The sequence below is a fragment of the Diachasma alloeum genome, unplaced genomic scaffold (assembly GCF_001412515.2).
Source record: "Diachasma alloeum isolate Michigan unplaced genomic scaffold, Dall2.0 Dall_scaffold_00177, whole genome shotgun sequence".
NCBI lineage: Eukaryota > Metazoa > Arthropoda > Insecta > Hymenoptera > Braconidae > Diachasma > Diachasma alloeum.
The window spans coordinates 1429210-1455957 of record NW_021680343.1 but is presented as its reverse complement, the minus strand read 5'-3'; the positions used below and the strand labels follow the sequence as shown (position 1 = coordinate 1455957).

At 35.7% G+C, this 26748-nt stretch overlaps 1 protein-coding gene across 2 annotated transcripts in view; it reads left to right on the top strand.

The window, feature by feature from the left end:
- Positions 1 to 26748, top strand: part of LOC107037878 (complexin) — a 211963-nt gene that overhangs the window by 143495 nt on the left and 41720 nt on the right. Inside the window, exons 1-2 of one of the 2 annotated variants that reach the window (XM_015256680.1) lie at positions 3602 to 3678; positions 25377 to 25540. In XM_015256680.1, the coding sequence (XP_015112166.1) occupies positions 3666 to 3678; positions 25377 to 25540 (177 nt within the window). In that variant the 5' untranslated portion in view covers positions 3602 to 3665. Of the gene's footprint in view, positions 1 to 3601; positions 3679 to 25376; positions 25541 to 26748 lie in introns of those variants that run through there. The other variant, XM_015256671.1, reaches the window with a different exon arrangement.

Here is a 26748-nt window from a genome sequence, read left to right as displayed (position 1 = left end):
ACTCCGCCCTATCCGCCACGTGTTATTTTCGAGGTTTTTTGACGGAGTAGTTTTTAAATGGAATTTTTAGTCATGGACCCGACATTTCAGTCAATGATTTCAATCACACTGTTAGAAATTGTTTGAAAATTAAGTAAGTTTCACTGGAATTTCTCAATGTTGTGAATTTGAATTCAATTTAAGATCGAATCGTTCATGGAATCTCTCATTCAGGTTGGAAATTCAGAATAATTGGGTTTTCAATGTTCCATTATTGCATGTAATACCACAAAAGCTCCAAATTATCTTTTATTTTCCGATATGTTCGTTGCGAACAAACGAAGGAGTCAAGGTTTTCATTTTGAAAAATCACTCGTGCTTCGCACTCAAGATTTTTCTCTGAAAAACGAGTTGGCGAGTTCGTTTCTACGTAGGGAACCTCGAGAAAAATTAATTTTGATTGAGGAAAATTAATTAACTTTGAAGCTCGAGTGGTATTCGGAAGAGAATTTTTCCATCCAAATATCGGCCAAGAGAATTGCACTATGAGGAAAACCCATCTGTCAGTTCCAACCAGGGGCTCACTCACCCAGGAAATCTTTTGTTTTTCATGTTTTTCATATACTAAAACAGGGCGCATTATCATTTTCCGTGGCAGAACAATAAAACCTTAGCGTTTCTCAATTTCATTAATTTTTATCTCAATAATAATGCAGGAAAAATTGAGAGTTTCTACAAAGTTTTTCACAATGAGAATTTAATTGTTGAACAATTTATTTGCAATCGTCATAGTACTCTTCATCTTCTTCTTCGTTTCTGTTTTGCTTTTTGCGTTCCTTTTTATTTTTGGGGGCTGTATGATATACTATATACATATATGCTATCAAATACACATTTTTTAACAGAGCTTTATTAATTTTTTTACAGAACTATATATTTTTTTATTACAGTAAAAATTATTTTTTCTTTTTTTACAATTACTGTAAACAAAAGACTACAGTACATAAAAATATACATAGACATCATATTGCATTACTTGATAAGCGGAATAGAACCTTCAAAAATCGTTACACTGGATTTTTTAAAAGTAGATCAACAGGAAAAATTACCAGTTGAATTCTATATTGACTATATAAAATAACAGTCGAATAGTGCAATTCTGTTGGCTGAAATTTGCATGGAAAAAATTCTCACTGATATTTCAATGACATCTCTAATTCTCAAATTCATTGCGGAAATTGAGCATCACATCCAACTGAATTTTCAGTGGATTGAAATTTCAGGAAAATTGGTGCTTGATCTTTCAAATTATTTAATAATTTTCATTACCATGTGGGCCTGCAAATGGCAATTCCATTGACTCCTCCAGAATTCAACTGATTTTTCAATAACAAAATACATGAAAATTTCGTGTGAACGAGTGATTGTTACAAGTTTCAAAATTCTTTACTTGAAATTTCAGGAGTAATTTCCCGACAGTGCAATGTATCTGTGAATGTCGGTGAGTGCCGAATGAATAGTGAATCGTTGCGGTGTGCCCAAGTCGCCTGATAAAACGCGAATTTAGTCGAATCAGCAGATTCGGCCCCTCGCCCCTGCCAAGTTTAGGAAATGGTTTCGCGCACAACGTGTAAGGTAACCTCGTATCCTCGGTCTCACAGGCGCAGCCAACGGCCGCTGCATTATTCAACGAGTGCTTCTATTTATCAAGCAGATAGCTGCTCTCCCTCCTGCACTCCCTCAAACGATCCGTGTTCCACTGTTTCCCGCAGAAACACACGTGTCCCTACGTGAAATGTAGAAGAAGCACGAGTGCAGGAGGAAGAAGTGGGAAAAAATCCCAGGAGACTGTTCCATCGAGTCAAGTGGAAATGCGATTCGTAAAGAGGCGAGTTGTACCCTTATCACTTGTTTCCTCTCCTTCAACTTCATCTTTCCAAACATTCTCTACAATTCGAAACAAAAGTCTGATGAAAAGAGATTGGAGCACATTTCACTGTAGGGTTTTCACCGAGGGTTCCGAGAATTAATTAAGCAGTCGTCGAGGGTCATTGGTGAATTTATTTGCGGTTGTTGAATGCTTGGAGCTAGATGAATTAAAGCCACAAATCAACCAACATCTTGAGCTCGTCGATAGCATAATTAAGGGAGTGAGAAATCCGGAGACTGTAAATTATTATTATCATGCGTTATTTCGAGATATTAAATTATATCGAAAATTTATTCATAGTTTTTATAATGGCTTAAGTGATGGCCCTGAATTCTCATGAATTCCATAAGGGCAAAATATTCATAGGACAGACAGTGGGTGAACGTGAATGTACGACATCGCATTTCAATTAATTAAAAATTCAGGAATATATTTACCTGAATTTTCCTGATTTCTATCAATTTTCATAGAATAATTTACCAAAGGCCATTGAATATCGGTTTAATGGCTATAATGTGGTGAGAATTTCCAAGAAATGTACCGGAAATTCTAGCAAACAATTGTTAACAGTTTATATTGACAGAAAAAAATTAATTTTTATAAACAGTTGAGTAGGAATTTCCGGGAAAGTGACAGTGAATCAAATTTAGAGAAAAAAATCATGAAATGTCAAATTTCACTGAAAATTTATTCATGGTTTTTACAACGGCTTAAGTGATGACCCTGCATTCTCAAAGACAAAACAAATTCTCAAAGACAAATATTCGAGGACAGACAGTGGGTAAAAGTGTATGTACGACATCGCATTTCAGTGAATTAAAAATTCAGGAATATATTTACCTGAATTTTCCTGATTTCTATTAATTTTCATAGGATAATTTACCAAATACCCTTAAATATCGGTTTAATGAACATAATGTGATGAAAATTTCCAAAAAGTGTACCGAAAATTTCAGCAAAAAATTAATTTTCATAAACAGTGGAGTAGTAATTTCCAGGAAAGTGACACAAAATTAAATTTACAGCAAAAAATCATGAAATGTCAAATTTCAATGAAAATGAAATCAAATTACAATTTTTTAGCAACAAGAAGCCGAGAATTCCTCAACCTACTTGATTTTTCACTGAAACCATAAAAATTCAGTACCAAATTACGCTGAATTTCCAATTAATTAAAAATTCAAGAATATATTGACCTGAATTTTTCTGATTTCTATTAATTATCACGAAATAACTGACACATCCAAATTAAGGGAGTGAGAAATTCCGGAACTCTAAATGATCTTTGTAATGCGTTACTCCCCCTCCGATGCGAAAAAAATTATCCCGAAAATTTATTCATAGTTTTTACAACGGCTTAAGTGATAGCCATGCAGTCTCATGAATTCCACAAAGGGAAAATATTCATAGGACACAGTGGGTGAAAGAGCATGTACGAGTTCGCACGTCTCACTCGAAAAAAAAAATTTTTTTTCGTTGAAAAAAGGTTTTCACTAATTTTTCAATATGGCAAAAGCACTCCACCACCAGCTCCCTCCACTTCATCTCCTCGACATCTACATTGTACAGCTTCATCCCCCACTACCACTACGGCTGTTGGGTACACGCCCACTGCGAAAGGCCTTGTAGACGAGGGGGTGGGGGAGAGTAGGAGATGTCAGGCGCGCGAGGTAGTTTCGCTGGCGGCAGTCGAGTCTGACCGATACGGCGCCAGTACTACTGTCGCCACCACCACGACCGCAGGCACGAGAACGTCATGGACATACTGGGTATGTCCCTTTACCGCATGTTACAAAGCATAACAGCGCTTTACATTTATATCGGTGTCGACTTGAGCAATTCTCCATTATTCCCGAAAAAATCAATGTTTTATATTTCACATTTCTGTGTTTCAAGTGTTCTATATCACATTTCACTGTTCGAAACTGTCGCGGGTTCTTCGAGCGGTGGCGCTGTGCATCACATTATCGAAAAATTTGAATTCAAGAATTTGGATTCATTCACTGAGAGAAATATCGAGATAACATCACAAAAGTGATTTCTTGCGTCAAATATCTCATCTCTTAACGATAAAACGCTTGGGATAAGAATTCCGCATAATGAGCCAGACCCTGTAGGAACCCTGTGACATGTTCATGGGTTCAACACGAACACGTGAAAGTGACAATTTCTTGCCTCAAGAATTCGCTCAGTTCGTGTCAAAAGATGAGAAATTACTGAAAATACTTAAAGCTTCGATTCAGTGAATCGTGGATCAGAGACTTTCATATTGAATGAATCCAGAATTTATACAGGGGAGAACCTTCAGATATTTCTAGAATATAATCGTCACTTGCTCTCAATCGCAATGAGTTTGAAGGAAAGCAATATCTTTTCCTTCTCTTAAACCTACTTTGTCTCTTCAGGAATATTATCTAAATTCCAGAAAAAAATGTCATTTTTTCATTCAGTATTATCCTCCTTTGTCGAAAGAGCACCGATTTCTTGTCCGATGTTCTCCAATCGAGAAATTATTTTTGTCATATTACGTCGATTTTCCTCTCAGTGCTGACGTTTAGTAAATTATTCCACTAAAATGCTCAATTCAATTGATCGTTGCCTGGAATCGTTCGGTTTGAGCTCCCATTCAATTTGCGGTGAAATCGAAGTGCATTCGTTGCCTAAAAAAATTTAATTTATGAGCAATGACGTCGGGGGGATCGAATGGCAATCCAATTTCTGGGGAGATCAGTATCCAGACGAATCTTTCCTCTGAATTCGATGGTCCGTCTGCACGAGGGAGTGCACTCGACCGCCCCCCCCCCTCCCGCCCTGAAATCCCTGCTCACTTAACAACGAAATGTCATCCGCCCTGCGGTGCACTCCCAGCCTGATAAAATCGCGGTTGGTCTGGGATCAATTTTACCTCAAGTTGTCAAAATCTCCAGGAACTCCACTCGCAATTCACTGATGGTAACTCCTGCAACCCCTTGTCAGCCGGAGGAACAGCGACAAAAACTTTTCGCAGAGTTTGAAGCGTGCGAGTGGCAAAAAGTACGGGGAAAATTCGTGTTTACGGTACATGTCGGTTGACGAAACACTTGAAAGGACAAAAGTACGAAAACGTGCGACTTCCGGGTGCCCTCGTCTTTCGACAGTCCAACCCCTCCTACTACTCTCTTCTGTATGCATGTCTGGATGTACTGGTGGTGAAAAATCAAAATTTCGTGGACAGTTGTCAATGACATTGTCAATTTTTGAGGAGCAGGAAGATGAAAATTACCCAAAACGTGAACACTCAGTACCAAATTACTCAGAATTTTCCATTTTCATTAATTGAAAGTTCAAGAATGTATTTAGCTGAATTTTCCTGATTTCTATTGATTTTCGTCAAATAATTTGCCTAAAATTTGCAGTTTCCATTTTTTTTTAAATTAGAATTTGGGATTTTTAATGACTGTAATGTGATGGAAATCTCCAAGAAGTGTACTGGAAATTTCAGCAAAGACTTGGTGACAAGTTATACTGTCAGAAAAAAATGGGATTGCATAGGCAGTTGAATATTAATGTCCAGGAAAGTGATATTGAATTCAATTTAGGGGAAACAATCATGAAATTGTAAATTTTTGAGAAGCAAAAGATAAGAATTCTCCAACTTAATTGAAATATGAACATTTACTACCGAATTCCACTGAATTTTCAAATATTTGAAAACTTCCAAGAAGTGTGTTGTAAATTTCAATCAAAAATTGACTATTAACGTCCAGAAAAGTGATATTGAATTCAATTTAGGGGAAACAATCATGAAATTGTAAATTTTTGAGAAGCAAAAGATAAGAATTCTCCAACTTAATTAAAATATGAACATTTACTACCGAATTCCACTGAATTTTCAATTATTTGAAAACTTCCAAGAAGTGTGTTGTAAATTTCAATCAAAAATGGACTATTAACGTCCAGGAAAGTGATATTGAATTCAATTTAGGGGAAACAATCATGAATATGTAAATTTTTGAGAAGCAAAAGATAAGAATTCTCCAACTCAATTGAAATATGAACATTTACTACCGAATTCCACTGAATTTTCAATTATTTGAAAACTTCCAAGAAGTGTGTTGTAAATTTCAATCAAAAATTGACTATTAACGTCCAGGAAAGTGATATTGAATTCAATTTAGGGGAAACAATCATGAAATTGTAATTTTTTGAGAATAAAAAGATAAGAATTCTCCAACTTAATTGAAATATGAACATTCGCTATCGAATTCCGCTGAATTTCCAATTATTCAACAATTTCCAAGAAGTGAGTTATAAATTTCAACCAAAAATTGACTATTATCGTCCAGGAAAGTGATCTTGAATTCAAATTAGGCGAAAAAATCATTAAGTTGTACATTTTTGAGAAGCAAGAAGATAAGAATTTACCAACTTAATTGAAATATGAACATATACTACCGAATTCCGCTGAATTCTCAATTATTCAAAAAGTTCCAAGAAGTGAGTTATAAATTTCAACCAAAAATTGACTATTAACGTCCAGGAAAGTGATATTGAATTCAATTTAGGGGAAACAATCATGAAATTGTAATTTTTTGAGAATAAAAAGATAAGAATTCTCCAACTTAATTAAAATATGAACATTCGCTAACGAATTCCACTGAATTTCCAATTATTCAAAAAGTTCCAAGTGTGTTGTAAATTTCATCGAAAAATTGTCACCAGTCTAGTCTAGATGTTCGTCATCGTCGTTTTTTCCCAGTGAATATGAAGTTGTGTGTAGTGTCGACGATATTTCATATCGACATAATCGACAAGTGGAAAACGTCAATTACATCCTGCCCCCATAAACATTAACGTTGACAGTATCGAGCGGCTGGCTATCGGTGCCCACGTAGTCGATATACAGCCCCCGTAAATCGTGTGCGAAACTTGTCTTCAAGAGGGGGAGCTGGTGGATCATCTCGCCGTGCGGATTATCCGATTGTTTTTTCTATCCCATTACGGCTAATACGGTAAACCGTCGATATCCATCAGACATGTTCTCTCCCAGTGATTAACGGGGATACATTCACTGTTCCAGACAATAGGGTCTCGTTAGGCCCAGAAAGAGTATAAATTAGCCCCCACAACTCCACGATACAGCTCTGAAAATCCAGAAATCTCGGTACATGTTATCTCGTTGGGCATTTCTCACGCGATAGTTCACTCTCATTGATAACCAAAATTTATTACATCGACAAGCGCCAAATTATTCCCGACAATGCCTCGTTAAAGTTATTTTCCGTTATTCCGGAACTACTGGAAGATTCATGGAGAAAATGGGAGACAGTATACGTTTATATGAGCACACAAACCTTCCAGCTGGGCACGTACGAATTTCAAAAGCCCCTGCGTCTAATTACAACCCCTGGGAAAATTGTCCTCAAGTTTCACTGCACAAACTGAAAAATCCACAAGCTCTAAATTTCGGGGAAATTATATTCCCCAAATTGTTGAATACATTATTGCAAGTAGACTTTTGATTTGATTGAGATTGTTGATTAAAGATTAAAAACAGAACGGAATTTAATTTGCCTAAAATTTCATAATTTTCAAGGATTTTTGTTTCACGTTCAATAGACATTTATATTTCCGTTGAATTCAGATTAAACTTTCCTATGTTTCAATTAAAAAATGTATTGAATTTTCATATAACTTACTTCTAAATATTTCAACAATTTTGACAATAAGTTTTAAGTTCGTCTAATCATTGAAGCCTTCCAGCTACACACGTACGAATTTCACAGGCCCTTACGTCTAATTACAACCCCTGGGAAAATTGTTCTCAAGTTTCACTGCACAAACTGAAAAATTCGGAAATCCTCAATTTCGAGAAAATAAATAATAGACATTTAAATTTCCACTGAATTGACATCAAATTTTCCCACGTTTCAGTTGAAAAATGCATTGAATTTTAATATGACTCGTCGTTGCATATTTCAAAAATTAAGTAAGTTTAAAGTTTGTATAATTACTGAAGCCTTCCAGCCACACACGTACGAATTTCAAAAGCCCCTGCGTCTAATTACAACCCCTGGGAAAATTGTCCTCAAGTTTCACTGCACAAACTGAAAAATCCACAAGCTCTAAATTTCGGGGAAATTATATTCCCCAAATTGTTGAATACATTATTGCAAGTAGACTTTTGATTTGATTGAGATTGTTGATTAAAGATTAAAAACAGAACGGAATTTAATTTGCCTAAAATTTCATAATTTTCAAGGATTTTTGTTTCACGTTCAATAGACATTTATATTTCCGTTGAATTCAGATTAAACTTTCCTATGTTTCAATTAAAAAATGTATTGAATTTTCATATAACTTACTTCTAAATATTTCAACAATTTTGACAATAAGTTTTAAGTTCGTCTAATCATTGAAGCCTTCCAGCTACACACGTACGAATTTCACAGGCCCTTACGTCTAATTACAACCCCTGGGAAAATTGTTCTCAAGTTTCACTGCACAAACTGAAAAATTCGGAAATCCTCAATTTCGAGAAAATAAATAATAGACATTTAAATTTCCACTGAATTGACATCAAATTTTCCCACGTTTCAGTTGAAAAATGCATTGAATTTTAATATGACTCGTCGTTGCATATTTCAAAAATTAAGTAAGTTTAAAGTTTGTATAATTACTGAAGCCTTCCAGCCACACACGTACGAATTTCAAAAGCCCCTGCGTCTAATTACAACCCCTGGGAAAATTGTCCTCAAGTTTCACTGCACAAACTGAAAAATCCACAAGCTCTAAATTTCGGGGAAATTATATTCCCCAAATTGTTGAATACATTATTGCAAGTAGACTTTTGATTTGATTGAAATTGTTGATTAAAGATTAAAAACAGACCGGAATTTAATTTGCCTAAAATTTCATAATATTCAAGGATTTTTGTTTCACGTTGAATAGACATTTATATTTCCGTTGAATTAAGATTAAACTTTCCTATGTTTCAATTAAAAAATGTATTGAATTTTCATATAACTTACTTCTAAATATTTCAACAATTTTGACAATAAGTTTTAAGTTCATCTAATCATTGAAGCCTTCCAGCTACACACGTGCGAATTTCACAGGCCCTTACGTCTAATTACAACCCCTGGAAAAATTGTTCTCAAGTTTCACTGCACAAACTAAAAAATTCGGAAATCCTAAATTTCGAGAAAATAAATAATAGACATTTAAATTTCCGCTGAATTGACATCAAATTTTCCCACATTTCAGTTGAAAAATGCATTGAATTTTAATATGACTCGTCGTTGCATATTTCAAAAATTAAGTAAGTTTAAAATTTGTATAATTACTGAAGCCTTCCAGCCACACACGTACGAATTTCAAAAGCCCCTGCGTCTAATTACAACCCCTGGGAAAGTTGCTCTCAAGTTTCACTGCACAAACTAAAAAATCCGCGAGTTCTAGATATCGGGGAAATAATCTTTACCAAAATGTTAAATACATTATTTCAAACAGGACCTGCAATCAGTTCAAAATTGAGATTGTTGATTAAAAATTAAAAGCCGACTGCAATTTAATTTGCCTAAAATTTCCCAATTTTAAAGGATTTCCGTAATCCCTTGAATAGGATTTAACATTTCCGTTGAATTGTCGTAAAATTCTCCAATTTCTCCGCCCGAAAAGTGCATAGGCCCTTCATACGAATTAATTGCTAGACATTTCAGCAATTTTCGCATGAAATCCTGAGTGCAATATTCCAGCAGTCGAAATATGGTACGAGTCAACCTGAAATACATTCGAAAATTACCAGATTAATGTTGATACCATCAGGCACCACGACTAGGCGAATAGTATTAAACTTGAAAGCGCAAGGTAGAGGCTGCTCCCTAAGTTCTTATTAACGATACAACGTAGCACAGAGCCGAACGTAACCCCTCCCTATTATCCCATTGAAACTTCAATGTTCAGTAATTATATTGGTTTCGTCGTCATAAACGCCCGCGAATTCCCCAAAATTTACCAAGTACATAGTAGGATAACGTCAATGTCATAAAAGCTGAGCGATGGTGGGTGCATGGAAGAGGAAATGAATACGCGTCTCGACATAGGGCATTAAAAGCCCCCGGTCCCAATAGCATTCGCCGGCTTTTGGCACACTTTGATATATTATTCCGCTTCTAGTTGTATTAATTATGATAATCAACTCAATTACTCTCAATCCTTGACCATTAAAATAATATCGCATGAGTTTACGATTAATTCGATCATTAAACGGATGGATTGTATTTATCAAGGACTTTGGTAAAAAGTCATTTCATCCAGAATTATTCGTTTCGTGTCATGTCCCTTTTCGGATACTATTCCCCAATGAAGTTATTATCAACCTCGATATTTAAATAGCTCGTACTCATTGATGTGTTATTGAACAAATAAATTTTATGAAATGGCCCGATGAATATCTTTATTTCAATTCATTCATTGGTGAATGATAACTCGTGACGTTAATTAACGGATTTAATTAATAGCACGTTTCGATGATTCTCGAGATCAATTAGCCAATAATATCGGTAGGTTATGGGCGGATGAGATTAATGATTTATTTTTGTTCCCTTCTCTCTGTGAAATATTATTTGATAGTTATTTTCCCGTTACGTACGATTTTTTTTTATTATGAAAATGAAATGTTCACTTCACTTTTTTGGATACTATTCCACAATGAAGTTATTAGCAATCTCGATATTTCAGTTGTATTTGTTGATATGTTATTGAACAAATAAATTTCATAAACATTGATTGTTGAATATTGACTCGTGATAGTAATTAATTTAATTAATTAATATCACATTTGGATGATTGCAGAGATCAATTAGCCAATAATATCGGTAGGTTATGGGCGGATGAGATTAATGATTTATTTTTGTTCCCTTCTCTCTGCGAAATATTATTTAATAGTTATTTTCCTGTTTCGTACAATTTTTTTTGTTATGAAAACGAAATGTTCACTTCTCTTTTTTGGATACTATTCCACAATGAAGTTATTAGCAATCTCGATATTTCAGTTGTATTTGTTGATGCGTTATTGAACAAATAAATTTTATAAACATTGATTGTTGAATATTGACTCGCGATAGTAATTAATTTAATTAATTAATATCACGTTTCGATGATTTTAGAGATGAATTAGCCAATAATATCAGTCAGTAATAATTCAGTTTTTTTCTCTCTTTCCTGTGAAATATGATTTAATATTTATTCATTTTGTTAGATTGACATTTTTTTAATAACAAAGCCTTTTGATATTACGAAAAGCAGAATTTTATCTTTTTTCTATGTTTGACTATCAATCATCTATGCATTACTAAACAAATAAATTTAGTATAAATTCAAACTGGCATGATGAATGTCTTTGTTTACCTTTCATTAATTCCTGAATAATAACTCATGATACTAATTAACGGAATTAATTAGCACCATTCTAAACATCAATTGGCGAATAATATCAGTCAGTTGTGGGGGATGTTATTAATGATTTTGTTTTCCTCCCTCTTTCCAGTGAAATATGATTTACTATTCATTTATTTTCTTACTTTGAAATCTTTCCCAACTAACAAAACATTTTTTCATGTTACAAAAAACAGAATTGCACCTTTTTTCTACGTTTAACTATCAATCGTTGATGCGTTATGAAATAAATAAATTTAGTATGAATTCAGACGGACACGATGAATGTCTTTATTTACCGTTCACTAATTGAAATAATTGAATAATAACCCGTAATATTAATTAACGGAATTAATTAATACCATTCTAAACATCAACTAGCCAATAATATCAGTCAATTGTGAGGGATATGATTAATGATTGATATCCTCTCTCTTTCCAGTGAAATATGATTTACTATTCATTTATTTTCTTACTTTGAAATCTTTCCCAACTAACAAAACATTTTTTCATGTTACAAAAAACAGAATTGCACCTTTTTTCTACGTTTAACTATCAATCGTTGATGCGTTATGAAACAAATAAATTTAGTATGAATTCAAACGGACACGATGAATGTCTTCATTTACCGCTCACTAATTGAAATAATTGAATAATAACCCGTAATATTAATTAACGTAATTAATTAATACCATTCTAAACATCAATCAGTCAATCATCTCAGTAGGTAATGAAGGCGCATGATCAATGATCCCGTTTTGTTCTCTTTTTCCCCTGCAACATGATTCAATATTTATTTATCGCGTTACGTTGAAATTTTTTTTTAATTACGAAACCTTGCCTCCACATGCCGTGAATTTTTTCCTGCCTTCAAAAGACGGACTTTTCCTTCCCTGGAGTCAAACTCACGAGTGTGGAAAAAAATGTTTGAAAAAAGTCAGGGATACGGAGTGAACGAGAGAGAATAAAACCAGCTGAAAAATGAAAGTCATTGTGTGCAGTGGTTGACTTCGTTGGCTTGTTGTATATTGCCTGGAGCGTTGCAGTACTTTTCATAGTTTTTCTCCCACTTTTTGTCCTCAGATACTCGCGGATTGGATGAGAAGAGACTTTTATCCCGTGAAAAAACGTTTGAACACTTTCATATGAATTTCCAGCTCCTTTGTTTTTTTTTTTTTTTTTTTTTTTTTTTTTTTTTTTTNTTTTTTTTTTTTTTTGAAAACTCCAGTGTGATTCTCTGATTCATGCATGAGGCTTCTTCGCACCGGAAAGTACGCGGGGATTTTCACAGGAGCTTGTCGTGGTATTAGTGCAGGGAGGGGACAAAAATGAGAGAGTATCTAGGCCAAGCGTTTGTGTACATTTCGACTCAGCAATTTTTTTCCCCTCAACTCTCTTTTTTTCTGGATGAAGTCTCGCAAGTTCAACCACATGTCCACCGGTGTCGCTCGGGCTCATCTCCGAGATCGATCGTCTGACACCACTGATTGCGAATAATTTAACCGAGATGGAAGTTTTCCATCTTGGTGGACGGGCTTCGCTGTCGAGATTAATCGACAAGCGGGTATCAAACACCGGATGATTAATTCTCTCGTTCAACAGCGTGTTTAAAGTTTTTTCCGTCCTCTTTACTTCGACGGAAGACGAACGCGCGGATGAATATTATTGATGATACAGTGGGGGGAATTTTTGGCTGGAGTATTTTTTTTGAAAATGGTTATGGGTGTATTCATTTGTGTGTCCGGTTTTTCGGAAATCAGTTTGTACGCGGAGGAAAAAATTGGAGGAAAATTACCAAATCAGTTATGTAATGGGGGAGCGGAATTTCTAGGTCTTTTTCACCTTATATCGGGGCAAAAAATGAGGGAAAACACTGAATTTTTCTCCGCTGACTTGAGAAAATTTGCTGAACGTGAGGGACATTTGTGCTGAAACTGTAAAATTTACTATTCATAATATTCATAATATCCGAAATTATGTAATGAATGTAAATGATTGCTCAATACTGCGTAATTTTCCTGTGAAGGAGAATGATTTTTATCGTGTTCAAGTTCCACTGAAATTTCAGGAAATCTTGTTATTGAAAAATCAAATATTCCATTGATTTTCTGTTCAAATGAAAATCGATAAAATGCTTGATTTTTCAGTTCAATTATTCTGCGAAAATTCAGAAAAATGAGGAAAATTCAGGGAAAAATTGAAAATTCATGTCATTTTGTTGCTGAATATTCCACTGAAAATTCAATTAAATTGCGAGATTTCCATCTCACTCCCACTGACAACTCATGAATTTCCGTGAATTCTACTTAAATCTTAAAATTTCCTAACCATGTTTTCTCTAAATTCGATTACCAAACCACTCCCATGAGACACATGGCCCCTCACATGGTCACTCTCATGAGATTTACTATAATATTCTCCATGGAATTTCGAAAAATTTCACCAGCAGGGAATTGCAGTAATGTTTGCTTACATAGATGTATTTTTTATTGAACGAATAGCAAGATATCCTCCGCAAAAGGTATTTTTCATTTAACTGCAATTTCGCTCCTCGATTACCTTTCCTATACACTGAGAAAAAAAATTGCTTTTGCCAAGTATATACACTCGTCACAAGTAAATGTATTTAAGTATTTGCATAAACATGTGTAGATTTTCTTACAGTTAACAAATATACTTGGCAAAAGGATTTTTTTCTCAGTACTTTTTATTTAACTTTTCCCTCCGTGTAAATCTCCACAACAAACGGGTGAAGTGATACACGGAGAGAAATTTTTGATAAAAATTATCCTACCGTTCTATAAAAGTGTATCATGAGTCATCGTTTCCTAGTTTCTATCCCGAAATTTAGTAAAAAGCAATATATGATGATCAGATTTTATTCCACGTTAGAGAAATTTTATCCTGACGCATAATGAATTTTACCCTTCCAGTCCAGTAATTTTTACTCTACCGGCGCGGTAATTTTTATTTTTATCAGGATAAAATTTCTCTAACGTAGAATAAAATTTGATCACCACATATTAATTTTTACTAAATTTCGGGATAAAAATGAGGAAACGATGACTCATACACACTTTTACAGAACGGTAGGATAATTTTTATCAAGAATTTCTCTCCGTGTAGTTAAAATCTGAAATTTTTTCTCATAACTCGTACAGTGAGAGAAGAATATAATTCTTCTGACTATATTCCATCACCATCGAATTATAGTCAAAAAGTCCTCAACAATTTTTGAACAATGGGTTACGGTAACTATGGCCGGAGAAGTAATTACTACAGTGGAATGTAGTCATTGCAACTATTTTATAGTTCTGCTCACGCTAGATTTCTCGGAGTTACTTTTGAACTTTGGTTAGTTTAACTGCATTTTGATTTGCAAAAATTACGCTTGTGAAGTTACTATAATGTTATTTGCCGCATACAAAAAAAATCGTATCGTTCACCAAAATGCCTCAACTATTTTCTTATTGTAAATCGAACTTCAGGTTTTTCTCTCAGTGTACTGTCTCATCTTTCTTCAAATTTTAGATTCAAATCAAGAGATGGGAATGTTCTGAACACAAATTAGTTGATGCGATTTGGGAGAATGGTTTTGTGGAGCACATGGGGAAATGAGAATTTCTAGGGGCGAGGGGGTGTGAGAAATTCTAGAAACTGGGTGGGAAGTAAGTTATCGCGACAGACCCCCACTCCCGGAGTCTTTAAACGTTCGATCGTGAATATCAATTCGAACTCGTTTGCACCACACGAAACTGTCTCACTTGGAAGTTTCGGGGGACTTTCAACATCCAGTTAGCGGACAGATATGCGTTGTGAATATGTAAATAGCGATTGCCGGGTATAATAAATCACGGGAGTAAAACATCCCCCCTGTCTTTTTTTTCGGAAAATTCGTTAATTAGGGAAGTGAAAAAAATTAGACTACGTGTTGTTGAAGTAGTATGGGCTTTTATGCAGGTGTTCACTTCACTTGTGGTGGGTCTCTGCAATGCGGTATTTAAAGGCCGCATGGCACACGATGGGACTTTTGGTGGAGGAGAAAGAGAGTGAGAGTGCGTCTCACCACAATTTCATCGTCCGATTTACGACCCGTGACTAGTAACTCGGTCTCTCTTGCTTCCGGGGTTTCCTGCTCATACTATTTCCCGGGTCAATTTCCAAACGCCTGCCTTAATATCGCGAGAAATATTAGAACTTAATGCATCAGGAACGCCATTAAGGGGACGACTAAGTGAATTAAAAATTTTCAAACTTGTCAACTGTTCTTTTTATTACCTATCACAACATTTTCCAAACTCTTTTATGATGATTTCCGGGGAGATAAAAATTTCTGAAAGTTTTATGCAATAATTGGCACTTGGTAATTGCTGCAAAAAGTTTCAGTATTGACTTGACTTGAATTGAGTTGAATTGACTCTTTATGACTAGAACATTTTCATTTTTGTATTCACGAACAGTGGGAAGTCTTTTTCTCATTGTCCAAACTTTTTTATGACGATTTCCACAGAGAAAATTTGTTGAAACTTTGATGGGATCATTGGCATCTCGTAGTTGCTGTAAAAAGTTTCATCATTGACTCGATTGGATTGTTATATTTCTGGAATCATTGGCATCTCATAACTGCTGTGAAAAGTTTCATTATTGATTCGATTGAATTTTTATTTTTTATTCACACTGTTAGATTTTTTTAAAATTCATGTGACAGTTTCAGTCGAAAGTACGATGTTGTGATTTTAAATTCAATTGAAAAATGATTTTTTATGAGTGCAGGGAATGAGTTGAACCGAATCATCATGCAAGTTTTCCCATCAAACATAACATTTTAATGTTATGATTTTGAATTCAATTGAAAAGTGATTTTTTATGAGTGCAGGGAATGAGTTGAACCGCGCCGACCATGCATGTTTTTCCATCAGCGAGACCTTCACCAATGTGAAAACTATAAATAACGAAACCTGCGGAATATATTTCAATCCAGGCACGCGAATTTCCAGGCAGCACGAACGAAAACGATCGGTCTGCGCCAAAGATAGGAATGAAGAAGAGTAGAATTCATCTCCCCCTTCGTTTTCCCTTCCCGTATTGGTCGTGACAGGGGGATGCAATCGCGTGCCATTCTCATAGCTCCTCGGACTCCGCATTACCCCGTCGATGCGTTGTATTCAGTTTACTCCGAATCGGGAGAGCTATGCGAGTGGAATGACCCGAGAATTTTGGCAAGAAACAATTCGTGAATTGATGTTGGACACTGTTGGAAATAAGATGAAATGCCACGGAAAGTTGAGACGTAGTCGTCAAATGAGTGACATTAAATTCCATTTATGGGAAAAAAATCGTAAAATTACAAATTTCACCGAATATTCAATTCAAGAGAATATTTACTTGAATTTTCCTCATTTATGTTGATTTTCATAGAACAATTGGACTGAAATCTACAAGTTCCATTCATTTCTCCATAAAATGTTGAATTCTCAACAATAAAGTTCCTCGAAATTTCCGTGGAATTACACTGTTAGAAAATTACTCTTGAAATTTCAAGTAAAAAATCTTGAATTTTTGCAAGAAACAATTCGTGAATTGATGATGGACACTGTTGGACAAAAGATGAAATGTCACGGAAAGTTGAGTCGTAGTCGTCAAATGAGTGACATTAAATTCCATTCATGGGAAAAAAATCGTAAAATTTCAAATTTCACTGAATATTCAATTCAATTCAAGAGAATATTTACTTGAGTTTCCCTCATTTATGTTCATTTTTATAGAATAATTGGACTGAAATCTACAAGTTCCATTCATTTTTCTATAAAATGTTGAATTCTCAACGATAAAATTCCTCGAAATTTCCGTGGAATTACACTGTTAGAAAATTACTCTTGAAATTTCAAGTAAAAAATCTTGAATTTTTGCAAGAAACAATTCGTGAATTGATGATGGACACTGTTGGACAAAAGATGAAATGTCACGGAAAGTTGAGTCGTAGTCGTCAAATGAGTGACATTAAATTCCATTCATGGGAAAAAAATCGTAAAATTTCAAATTTCACTGAATATTCAATTCAATTCAAGAGAATATTTACTTGAGTTTCCCTCATTTATGTTCATTTTCATAGAATAATTGGACTGAAATCTACAAGTTCCATTCATTTTTCTATAAAATGTTGAATTCTCAACGATAAAATTCCTCGAAATTTCCGTGGAATTACACTGTTAGAAAATTACTCTTGAAATTTCAAGTAAAAAATCTTGAATTTTTGCAAGAAACAATTCGTGAATTGATGATGGACACTGTTGGACAAAAGATGAAATGTCACGGAAAGTTGAGTCGTAGTCGTCAAATGAGTGACATTAAATTCCATTTATGGGGAAAAAATCGTAAAATTTCAAATTTCACTGAATATTCAATTCAATTCAAGAGAATATTTACTTGAGTTTCCCTCATTTATGTTCATCTTCATAGAATAATTGGACTGAAATCTACAAGTTCCATTCATTTTTCTATAAAATGTTCAATTCTCAACGATAAAATTCCTCGAAATTTCCGTGGAATTACATTGTTCGAAAATTACTCTTGAAATTTCAAGTAAAAAATCTTGAAATTTTTAACAACCAATATTTTACGTGTAATTTCCATTGATCTTGTTATTGACGAATCTGTCAATGTTCAATGATAATAATAATGATAATGATAATAATTGTTATTGATGTTCATGTGATATTTGAAGAAATTTGATTTCTCAGGTTCATACGACAATGAAAATGACTGAAAACCATGAAAATTCAGGTAACTTTTCTTCTGAATTTTCAATCTGTTGCTTAATTTTCGCGATAGGTTTAAAAATCCAAATTGTCATTGACAATTCAACGATCATTCATAACGAAAAACTTAATATTATCGAATTTCTAAGATGAATCAGGAATTCCGTGAGCAATTTACTCTGAAATTGAATTCCAGTTCAGAATATTGAAAATTCAAATGCATCTTGCTTAAATTTCAAAAAAATTTTAGCAGTGCGAATGTAATGACAATATCCAAAAATTTTCAAGAGTACGCCACCTGCTCATCCCTCACGTGCTCCACAAAACCGTTCCCGCAAATCGCATCAACTAATTTATGCATAGACCACGCCCCTAAAATAAAAGAAATCGCCTCGATAAAGATAAAATAAGTGAAGGATGAAACGATCGAGAAATAAAATAAACCAGTCAGACAAGAAAATTTGCAATTTTATCATTTACCCGTCGAAGTATCCCGGGATTGTGCTGGTAGTTCTTCCCCGAGTTATCACCAACTGAAAAAAACCTATTTCACCATTTCGAAATGCCTCACATCCCCACTGCAAAAGAAATTGGATCTGCATTTTAACTCGTTCCTGCTTTTACGAGGGTGTTACAAACGCTTCGACTGTACGATGGATATCGAGAATGAAGAGAGAAGGAAATTGAACGGACACAATTCAACACAGAATAGGAGAAAGGAAGTAGCGAGAGAGAGAGAGAGAGAGAGGGGAAGGAGAGCGGCCCAATCACGAGGCGCAGATGCCCTAGACCTGACAGCATCATGCACCGAGGTAGACTGGGAGCTTAACCCGATTCCTAGAAGTTCCCCCTCATCGAGTATAACCTATCGAGAGGCAGATCGTTTCCAACTAGTTTCTCATTTCGAGACAATATAACCACACGTGGGGGTGGGGAAGCTCCTGATGAAAGTCGATTTTCCACCCCTTTCTTTTTGAGCCTTAAGATAATGTTTGATGATTGAAGAGTGGTTGTGCCAGGGGGAGAGGTGGGGGAGATGGAGGGGATTTTATCGACGAAGAAAATAAAGAGAAAACGTCTGTGAGGGACTCCGAAGCAAGCAGCACAGACCGGAATAGGATGAGTTTGAAGAAAGACAGAGGAAGCAAATTATCGGCTGAAGGAACCGTCTATTGTTACCAGTCACGAACTTGGCCGAGAGTTGGTATAGCACTAGTGAAGGAACTTCCCAGAAAGCAGACTTACCATTCCCCCTAGCGTCAGGTAAATAGATACAGAATAGATGCTAATGGGCCCTACAACTCTTGTATTTAACGACTGAGAGAAGTGCATAATCGGCTCTTTCTGCCGTCTATCTCGGTCGCCTACGTAATCCCCCTATCATCTCTCATTTTCCGAACTCTGTTGAGAACTTTAAAGAAATACTCAGCTCTTCCCCCTCAATATCCTTCCGGGGTAAACATCAATACAGTGCTATAACTCAGATTACCGTGGTAGGGGCCTTCGGGAAATGTGGGAATCAGCATTTTCGATGGTAGCTTCGGTGTGTGCGCTTGATGTGTTTGTCTAGAGCGGAAGTCGAGAGAGGATACAGTGAACTCCGGATATTCCAATTTAAAAATTTTGTTCATTTTTTATTTTTTTTACGGCCAACTGATGTTTGACGCTTTGGAGTGGGTTACATTCACGTGTAATCACATTCGATTGTCAAGAAAATGAAAATGTTTGGTGGAGAAATTAATGGGGACTAAATTTTAAGTTCAGTTATCCCGTGGAAATTCATAAAAATCTGGACAATTCAGCGCAATTTGGTACTGAATGGTCATGTCTTGATTGAATATTCAAATTAATTGGGAAGCTTTCGTTTTCTTACTGCAATTTCATGATTTTTTCTCTTAATCAAATTCATTTCCCTCTTAAAATTCAAAATGATCAGTCAACTGTCCATGAAATTTCAAATTTTTCTTGTCAATTTTTTGTAGAATAAATAATTCATTCCTTTCAATAAACAATTTTTTTCTAATAAACTCTTGTAACAATCACATTCGATTTTCAGAACATTTCATCATTGAAAATTCACTGTTTAATGGAAAAATGAACGAGAACTATAAATTTTTAGTTTAATTATATCGTGGAAATTAATAAAAATCTGGGAAATTCTGCACAATTTACGGAATAGTCTTGATTGAAAATTCAAGTTAATTGGGAAACGTTCGTCTTCTTGTCACTAAAAAATGTGGAACTACAATTTTCACTGAAATCTTTAATTTCATAATTTTTTCCTTTAATCGAATTCATTTCCCCGTCAAAATTAAAAATGACTACTTAACTGTCCATGAAATTCCAAATTTTTCTTATCAATTTTCTATAAAATCAATAATTCATTCCTTCCAATAAACAATTTTGTTCTAATAAACTCTTGTTTGATACTTTGAATTGGGTTACATTTACATTTAGACTCGCATCGATATTGGATTTTGGTAAATAATCATATTCGATTATCAAGAAATTTCATCATTAAAAATTCACTGTTTGAGAAAAAAATCAATGGAAACTATAAATTATTAATTCAATTATAGCGTGTAATAGTCATGTTTTCATTGAAAATTCAAGTCAATTTGGAAACTTTCGTCTTCCTCCTGCTGAAAAATGTGAAATTGTGTACAATTTTCACTGAAATCCGCAATTTCATGATTTTTTCCCTTAATAAAATTCCACCCTAAAAATTAAAAATAACCAGTCGTCCGTCCCCGAAATTCCAAATTTTTCTCATCAATTTCCTACGGAACAACTAATTCACTCCTTCCAAATGAATCTTTCATCACAACGAAATGAATAATTTATTCCACTCTACCAAACAACTTCTCCGGATTTCACCAGACTCCAATAATTAATATCATAAACATAATAATCCCCTCGTCCTCAGTGTCAGCCCCCGTAAACCCTCCCCCCTCGTTTCTCAGACAAACATATTTACAACTCGAAGACAACACAAGTTAATAACTCAGTCTCGACCGAGATGCATTATCCGTGCTATAGGTGCAGAGTTAGAAAATTAACCCACTTCCATCCCCGGATTTGCGGCAAGTGAGATAAAGATGGTGAATATAGTGCTATTTCACCATTGAATCTCCACCCTGGCGCCCAAGCTTAACCACGTTTTATTAGACCGTTGAAAGATTAAAGGGGGGAGGAGGGAGGAGGATTCGTGGTGCTGTATTCTCCTATTTCTCTGCAGGCAGAATTCCCAGCATACACATCCTCAATATGATGAGCTGTATATTTGTGCAGAAAAGAGTCTTCTCAATCGTTTTTATCCCCTCGACTTTTTTATTCTCCCCGTTATCCATCTTTTTTTCTCACCTAGAGTACTGAGGATTCCCCTCCCAGATCTCTCTCAGCGTTTCAGTTCTTTTTGTCCCACTAGACGGTGTATAAATGGGCCCTCGAAGCCTTCAAAATGGGAAGACAAGTTGACCATTGAGGCATCGTCGATGGTATCACGGTCAAAAGTTTCATCAGGCTCGTGTGGAGCTGATAAGGATGAAAAAATGAGTGGGAGAAGCTGAAGGAGCGGGGGAAAATGTTGAAAGACTTTTAGTATGTGGGTCGAGTGGCTCGTGCGAGAGTGTGGAAGATCGTTATCAAAGCAGCTGCAAATTTTTTTCGATTTTAATGATGACATCATAATCCCATTTTTTCAACTCTCTCAGAGTATCCATTATTCCAAGTTTCCACGGAACATTCCGAAAACCGGAACTGTCCCCCGACGAAATTGGACGAACAATAATCGAGGGTGAAAAAAGCGCATTGAACGAGGGGTTGAAAAAAAGGAAATTCTAGAGGAGTCTTTTTTACCCATTAATTCCTCGGCGCTAATTGGAATAATCCGGAGTGTGGAAAAATAAGGAGAAAAAGGGAGTGAGGGGTACGGAAAATAAAAGACTAGCATGCGCTAATAATTTCAGACCGAGTGGTTCAACCAATCGGTGAGTGTTAATTCTGCGGGGCTGAAGAGCTTGAGGATATGTATTTTAAATTATATTCTTTGATAAAGGGAATAAAATGGGTGATGGACTGTTGGAAAAATGGCTATTTCGTGGATAGTTGGGGATTCTCGGGAGAGTGATATTGAATTCAATTTAGAGGGGATTAATGATGTAATTTCAAGACTAGAAATTCTCAATTTAATAGAATTTTCAATCAAAACATAAATATACAGTTCGAAATTGTGCTAATTGACCTGAAATTTACAGCTTCCCTGATTTTTTCAGAAAATTTTGAACTTCAAATCAGAATAATTCCTTGAAATTTCAGTTGAACCGTAATGCAATAAAACTGTAATTTAAATATTCATCAGTGCACCCGGAATAAATATTAAAATTGAAAGACTTGTATTCAACAACTGACAATACAATTCAAGAGGAAAAATTTCAAATTCTCAACTGGGTAATTTAGTTGAGTGCTTTCTATATTCGATGATGAAACATGAACAACTTCACTTCCAATCTTTCTTCCATCAAATCTCGGTCTTGTCTCACTCAGCGGAGCATCTCAATCTCCTTGGAAATCGTAAGAAATCGATTTCGATAAAACCCAAGGAATATTCTCAAAAGCGGAGATAAAATAAACAAGAAAAATTCTTCTGAAGACATATTGCCTCGACAAAACAGTCGTCCCAAGTCGTGCGTTAAGCCCCGGCCAATCGTTTCCAAATTGTCGTCCAATATAAATCGTCCAATGTAATCGACGATTCATCCAATCGGAAATTTAAAATAAAATTGCTGATTATTTTTTTCTTATTCTCCTTGCCCACGGGAAACTTACCGAACAGGAAATTATTCATATAATTCTCTTCTGATAGGCCCAAGATATGTCAATCACTGTTAAAAATTCTTGTCTGAAATTTCCGGTACACTTTTGGAAAAATGTTATCGAATTCAATTACCACCGAAATTTCAAGGAATTTCGTCATTGAGAATTCAGAATTTCGTGGAAAAATCCAAGGGAACTGTAAATTTCAGTTCCATTTTTCCTTGAAAATGACGAGAAAACCAGAAAATTCCGGTAAATGTATTCTTGAATTTTCAGGACAGTGACACTGAATGTCGAATACCGCAATTCCATTTTTTGGAAGGATGACGAGGAAAATAATCCCAGAAATCCCCGGAAATTGTATCAGAATTCTCCAGAAATTGTAAAAATTGTAAAAAATTTATTCGATAAAACCCGAGGAATACTCTCCCAAAAGCGCGGATGAAATAAAAATCGAAAAATTCTCCTCAAGACATATTGCCTCGACAGAACAGTCGCCCCAAGTCGTGCGTTAAGCTCCGGCCAATCGTCCCCAAATTGTCGTCCGACGTAATCGACGATTTGGAAACTGAAGTGAACCTCTCACCAACTGAAAATCGTTTGTCAACGGGTGTTTCTGTGCGAGGCACGTAGCACACACGAGTATCGATAACTCAGCCCCACACCACCAAACCCTATTTCAAATGTCGTCGGTTTGTATGGCTCTCACTCATAGCCACCGGATATACATTTGAACCGACATTTTCACGTTTCATTCGATGTAAAATAGATCCCTTGGTTTTCGCACCACTGAAATCGCGAAAAACCCAGACATTTCAGTGAGAATTTAGAGCGAGCGTTGGACATTAGATTACGAAGGAAATCCCTGAACGTATGAAATGCTAGAGGTGGACCGCCCAGAACTCGTTTAAAGGTCACCGAACAAACGAGGTCATAAGGGGCGGTCGTTGTGCAAGGTCGTTACTGGGTCAATCCTCGCGGGTGGCGTCCATTAGAGAAAGCTTACACGCGCATTTCCAAATACCAGAATCAACGCTCTTACGAGGAACGCCCAACTGTCTGGGTCTAATTCCACAGCCCCACAAACCGTATTTTATTGCCGACAATGGAGCAACGAATGATGTGTAGTTAGGAAGTAGACCCAGCTCGTCACGTATCATTGGAAACAATTGGAATTTCCGTTTACCAGTCATTTTCAGAAGAGTAACCCTGATTGCGATTTCGGAGTGAAACAATTCACGAAATTCCAGATTTCACAGGGAGAGAAATTCTCTAGAAAAATTCTAGCACTAAGCCAGGGAAAAATTCCGGTACCGGTACTGGAAATTCAATTGAGTAACAAAAATCCCTGGTAATTCACACGGAAATCCCTGGAAATTTTATCAGAAATTTCTAGAAATTGTAGATGGTGGATTGAGATTTTTTCCAGGGCCAGCACTAGAATTTTTATAATGGTTTTTTCTCTGTACACTAAAGTGACTAATGAGTGCCTCGTATTTTCACACAAAACCTAAATATTTAGTGTCCAATTGCACTGAATTACACTGAATAAAACTTTCCTAGAAGTGTACCTCAAACTTTCACCAAAAAATGCCCAGAAGCGCATGTCACCACACTAAAAATTTTTGTCTAAAATTTCCGGCCCACTTTTTAGAAATTTTTATCGAATTTAATTACCACTGAAATTTCAAGAAATTTCGTCAGTAAAAATTCTGAATTTCATGGAAAAATCAGGGAGAAGTGTAAATTTCAGTTCCATTTTTCTCCGAAAATGAATAGAAAAGCAGAAAATTTCGGTAGTGACGCGTATATCACACGGCGATAAAAGCATTATCTGGCGAATGTGGCTTTATAATCCGAGCCGAAGGCGAATAGTAATACTCTTATCGCCTAATGACATAATATGCTTCTGTTTTGTCGAGGCAATATGTCTTCAGGAGAATTTTTCTTGTTTTATTTTATCTCCGCTTTTGAGAATATTCCTTGGGTTTTATCGGAATCGATTTCTTATGATTTCCAAGGAGATTGAGATGCTCCGCTGAGTGAGACAAAACGGAGATTTGATGGAAGAAAGATTGGAAGTGAAGTTGTTGTTTTTGATAGTCAACTGTCCATGAAATTTCATTTTTTTTAAGGTGGTGATTGCGATTTAGGGGTTTAAAAATTATGAAACTTCAGACGTCACTGGAAATTCAATGTAATTTGCCACTGAATATTCATATTAGATTGTAAATTCAAATAAATTAAGGAATTCTGGTCTTTATGTTGCTTAAAATTCAGCAATTTCACTCAATTTTCCGTGAAGCCTGAAATTTCATGACTTCTTTTCCCCTAAATCGCATTCAGTGTCATTGTCCTGAAAATGAGTAGTCAACTGTCCACGAAATTTCATTTTTTCCAACAGTGCACTTGCCGACCGCCAATTCTATTGGAATCCCTAACAAATGTCTCTAATTCACTCTTTATCTCCTCCCCAGGGGCGGTAGGTGGCGAGGGTGGTGACGATGACGACAAGGAGAAGGAGGAAGAGGCCGAGAGGGAGAGACAGGAGGCCATCAGGGAGGCTGAGGAGAGACGGAAAGAGAAGCACCGCAAGATGGAGGAGGAACGAGAAAAAATGCGACAGGAGATCAGAGATAAGGTCAGATTTTTTTATGATCATCCTATTCCATTCAATTTCCATCCCCTTTCCACCATTTCCCAACACACGGAGATACATTTACACGTGAGATTCTTATCACCCAACGGCTATAGAAAACTTGTTACTTTATCCCCCGCTATTACTATGCTCTTTCTCCCTGTTTTATCACGATCGACAATAACACTGCGTCCTTAATTCGAGGCTTTGAAAACTGCCGCAATTACCGCCCCTCCCTCCCCCCCCCCCCCCCCCCCCCCCCCCCCCCCCCCCCCCCCCCCCCCCCCCCCCNTAGCATGCCACACCAAAGACTTTTCGTTTTTTTTTTAACAAAGAAATGAAAAAAAAATTCACCTGATTATTATCGAATATACATCAAGCCGCTTATCTCGACTAATCCGCGAGTCTGTTATTCTCCTTGATTCGTTCGACCATTGCCATCTTTATTTTTCAGGTCAACCCCATAATCCGATTATTCTTTTGGTATTGTTTGATGCAGAAGTAAAAGAGTAAGATAACAACAAACAGAAATTGTATCTCGGAGTTCCGAATGCACCTCTACACTGTTAGAAATTTTTTGAAGTTTCAATTACAGTGTCATCTGAATTAACGATGTTGTGAGAGTGAATTCAATTTCAAATGAAAGTGTTCACTAAATTTATCATTCGTCTTGAAAATTGAAGAAAATTGGGTTTTTCGTGTTAAACAATTGTCGATTTTTCAATGAAAGGTGAAATTTTCAAACTCATTGTGAACATTGAATATCACATATCATTCAATTCAATTCCATCTACTGAAATTCAATTCAATTCATTTAATATTTCAATCTTTCTAAATTCAATTTTCAATCTTATAATTATCACATTTTATTATTATTATTATTATTATTATTATTATTATTATTCGTATTATTATCATTACAGGTATATGTTTCCTACTGTATATTTCCACGGTCCTTCTAACGGCAAACAATATTAAAAATTATTATTGTAATTTACTGAAAAGAATTATTATTATTTAAAATTGAATTGTCCGTGATATTCAATTTTCAATAGATTGCCCGAGTCGAATAATTGGACCTGACAAATTCTACTTAGGTCTCTCCGTTCAGAACTGGATAGGTCTTGGGAAGCCTCTTCCCAAGTGCTTCCGAGACCTTTCTACCTCTGGTTATGTCCCACTTCAGCACTTGTTAGGTGTAAGCAGGACTT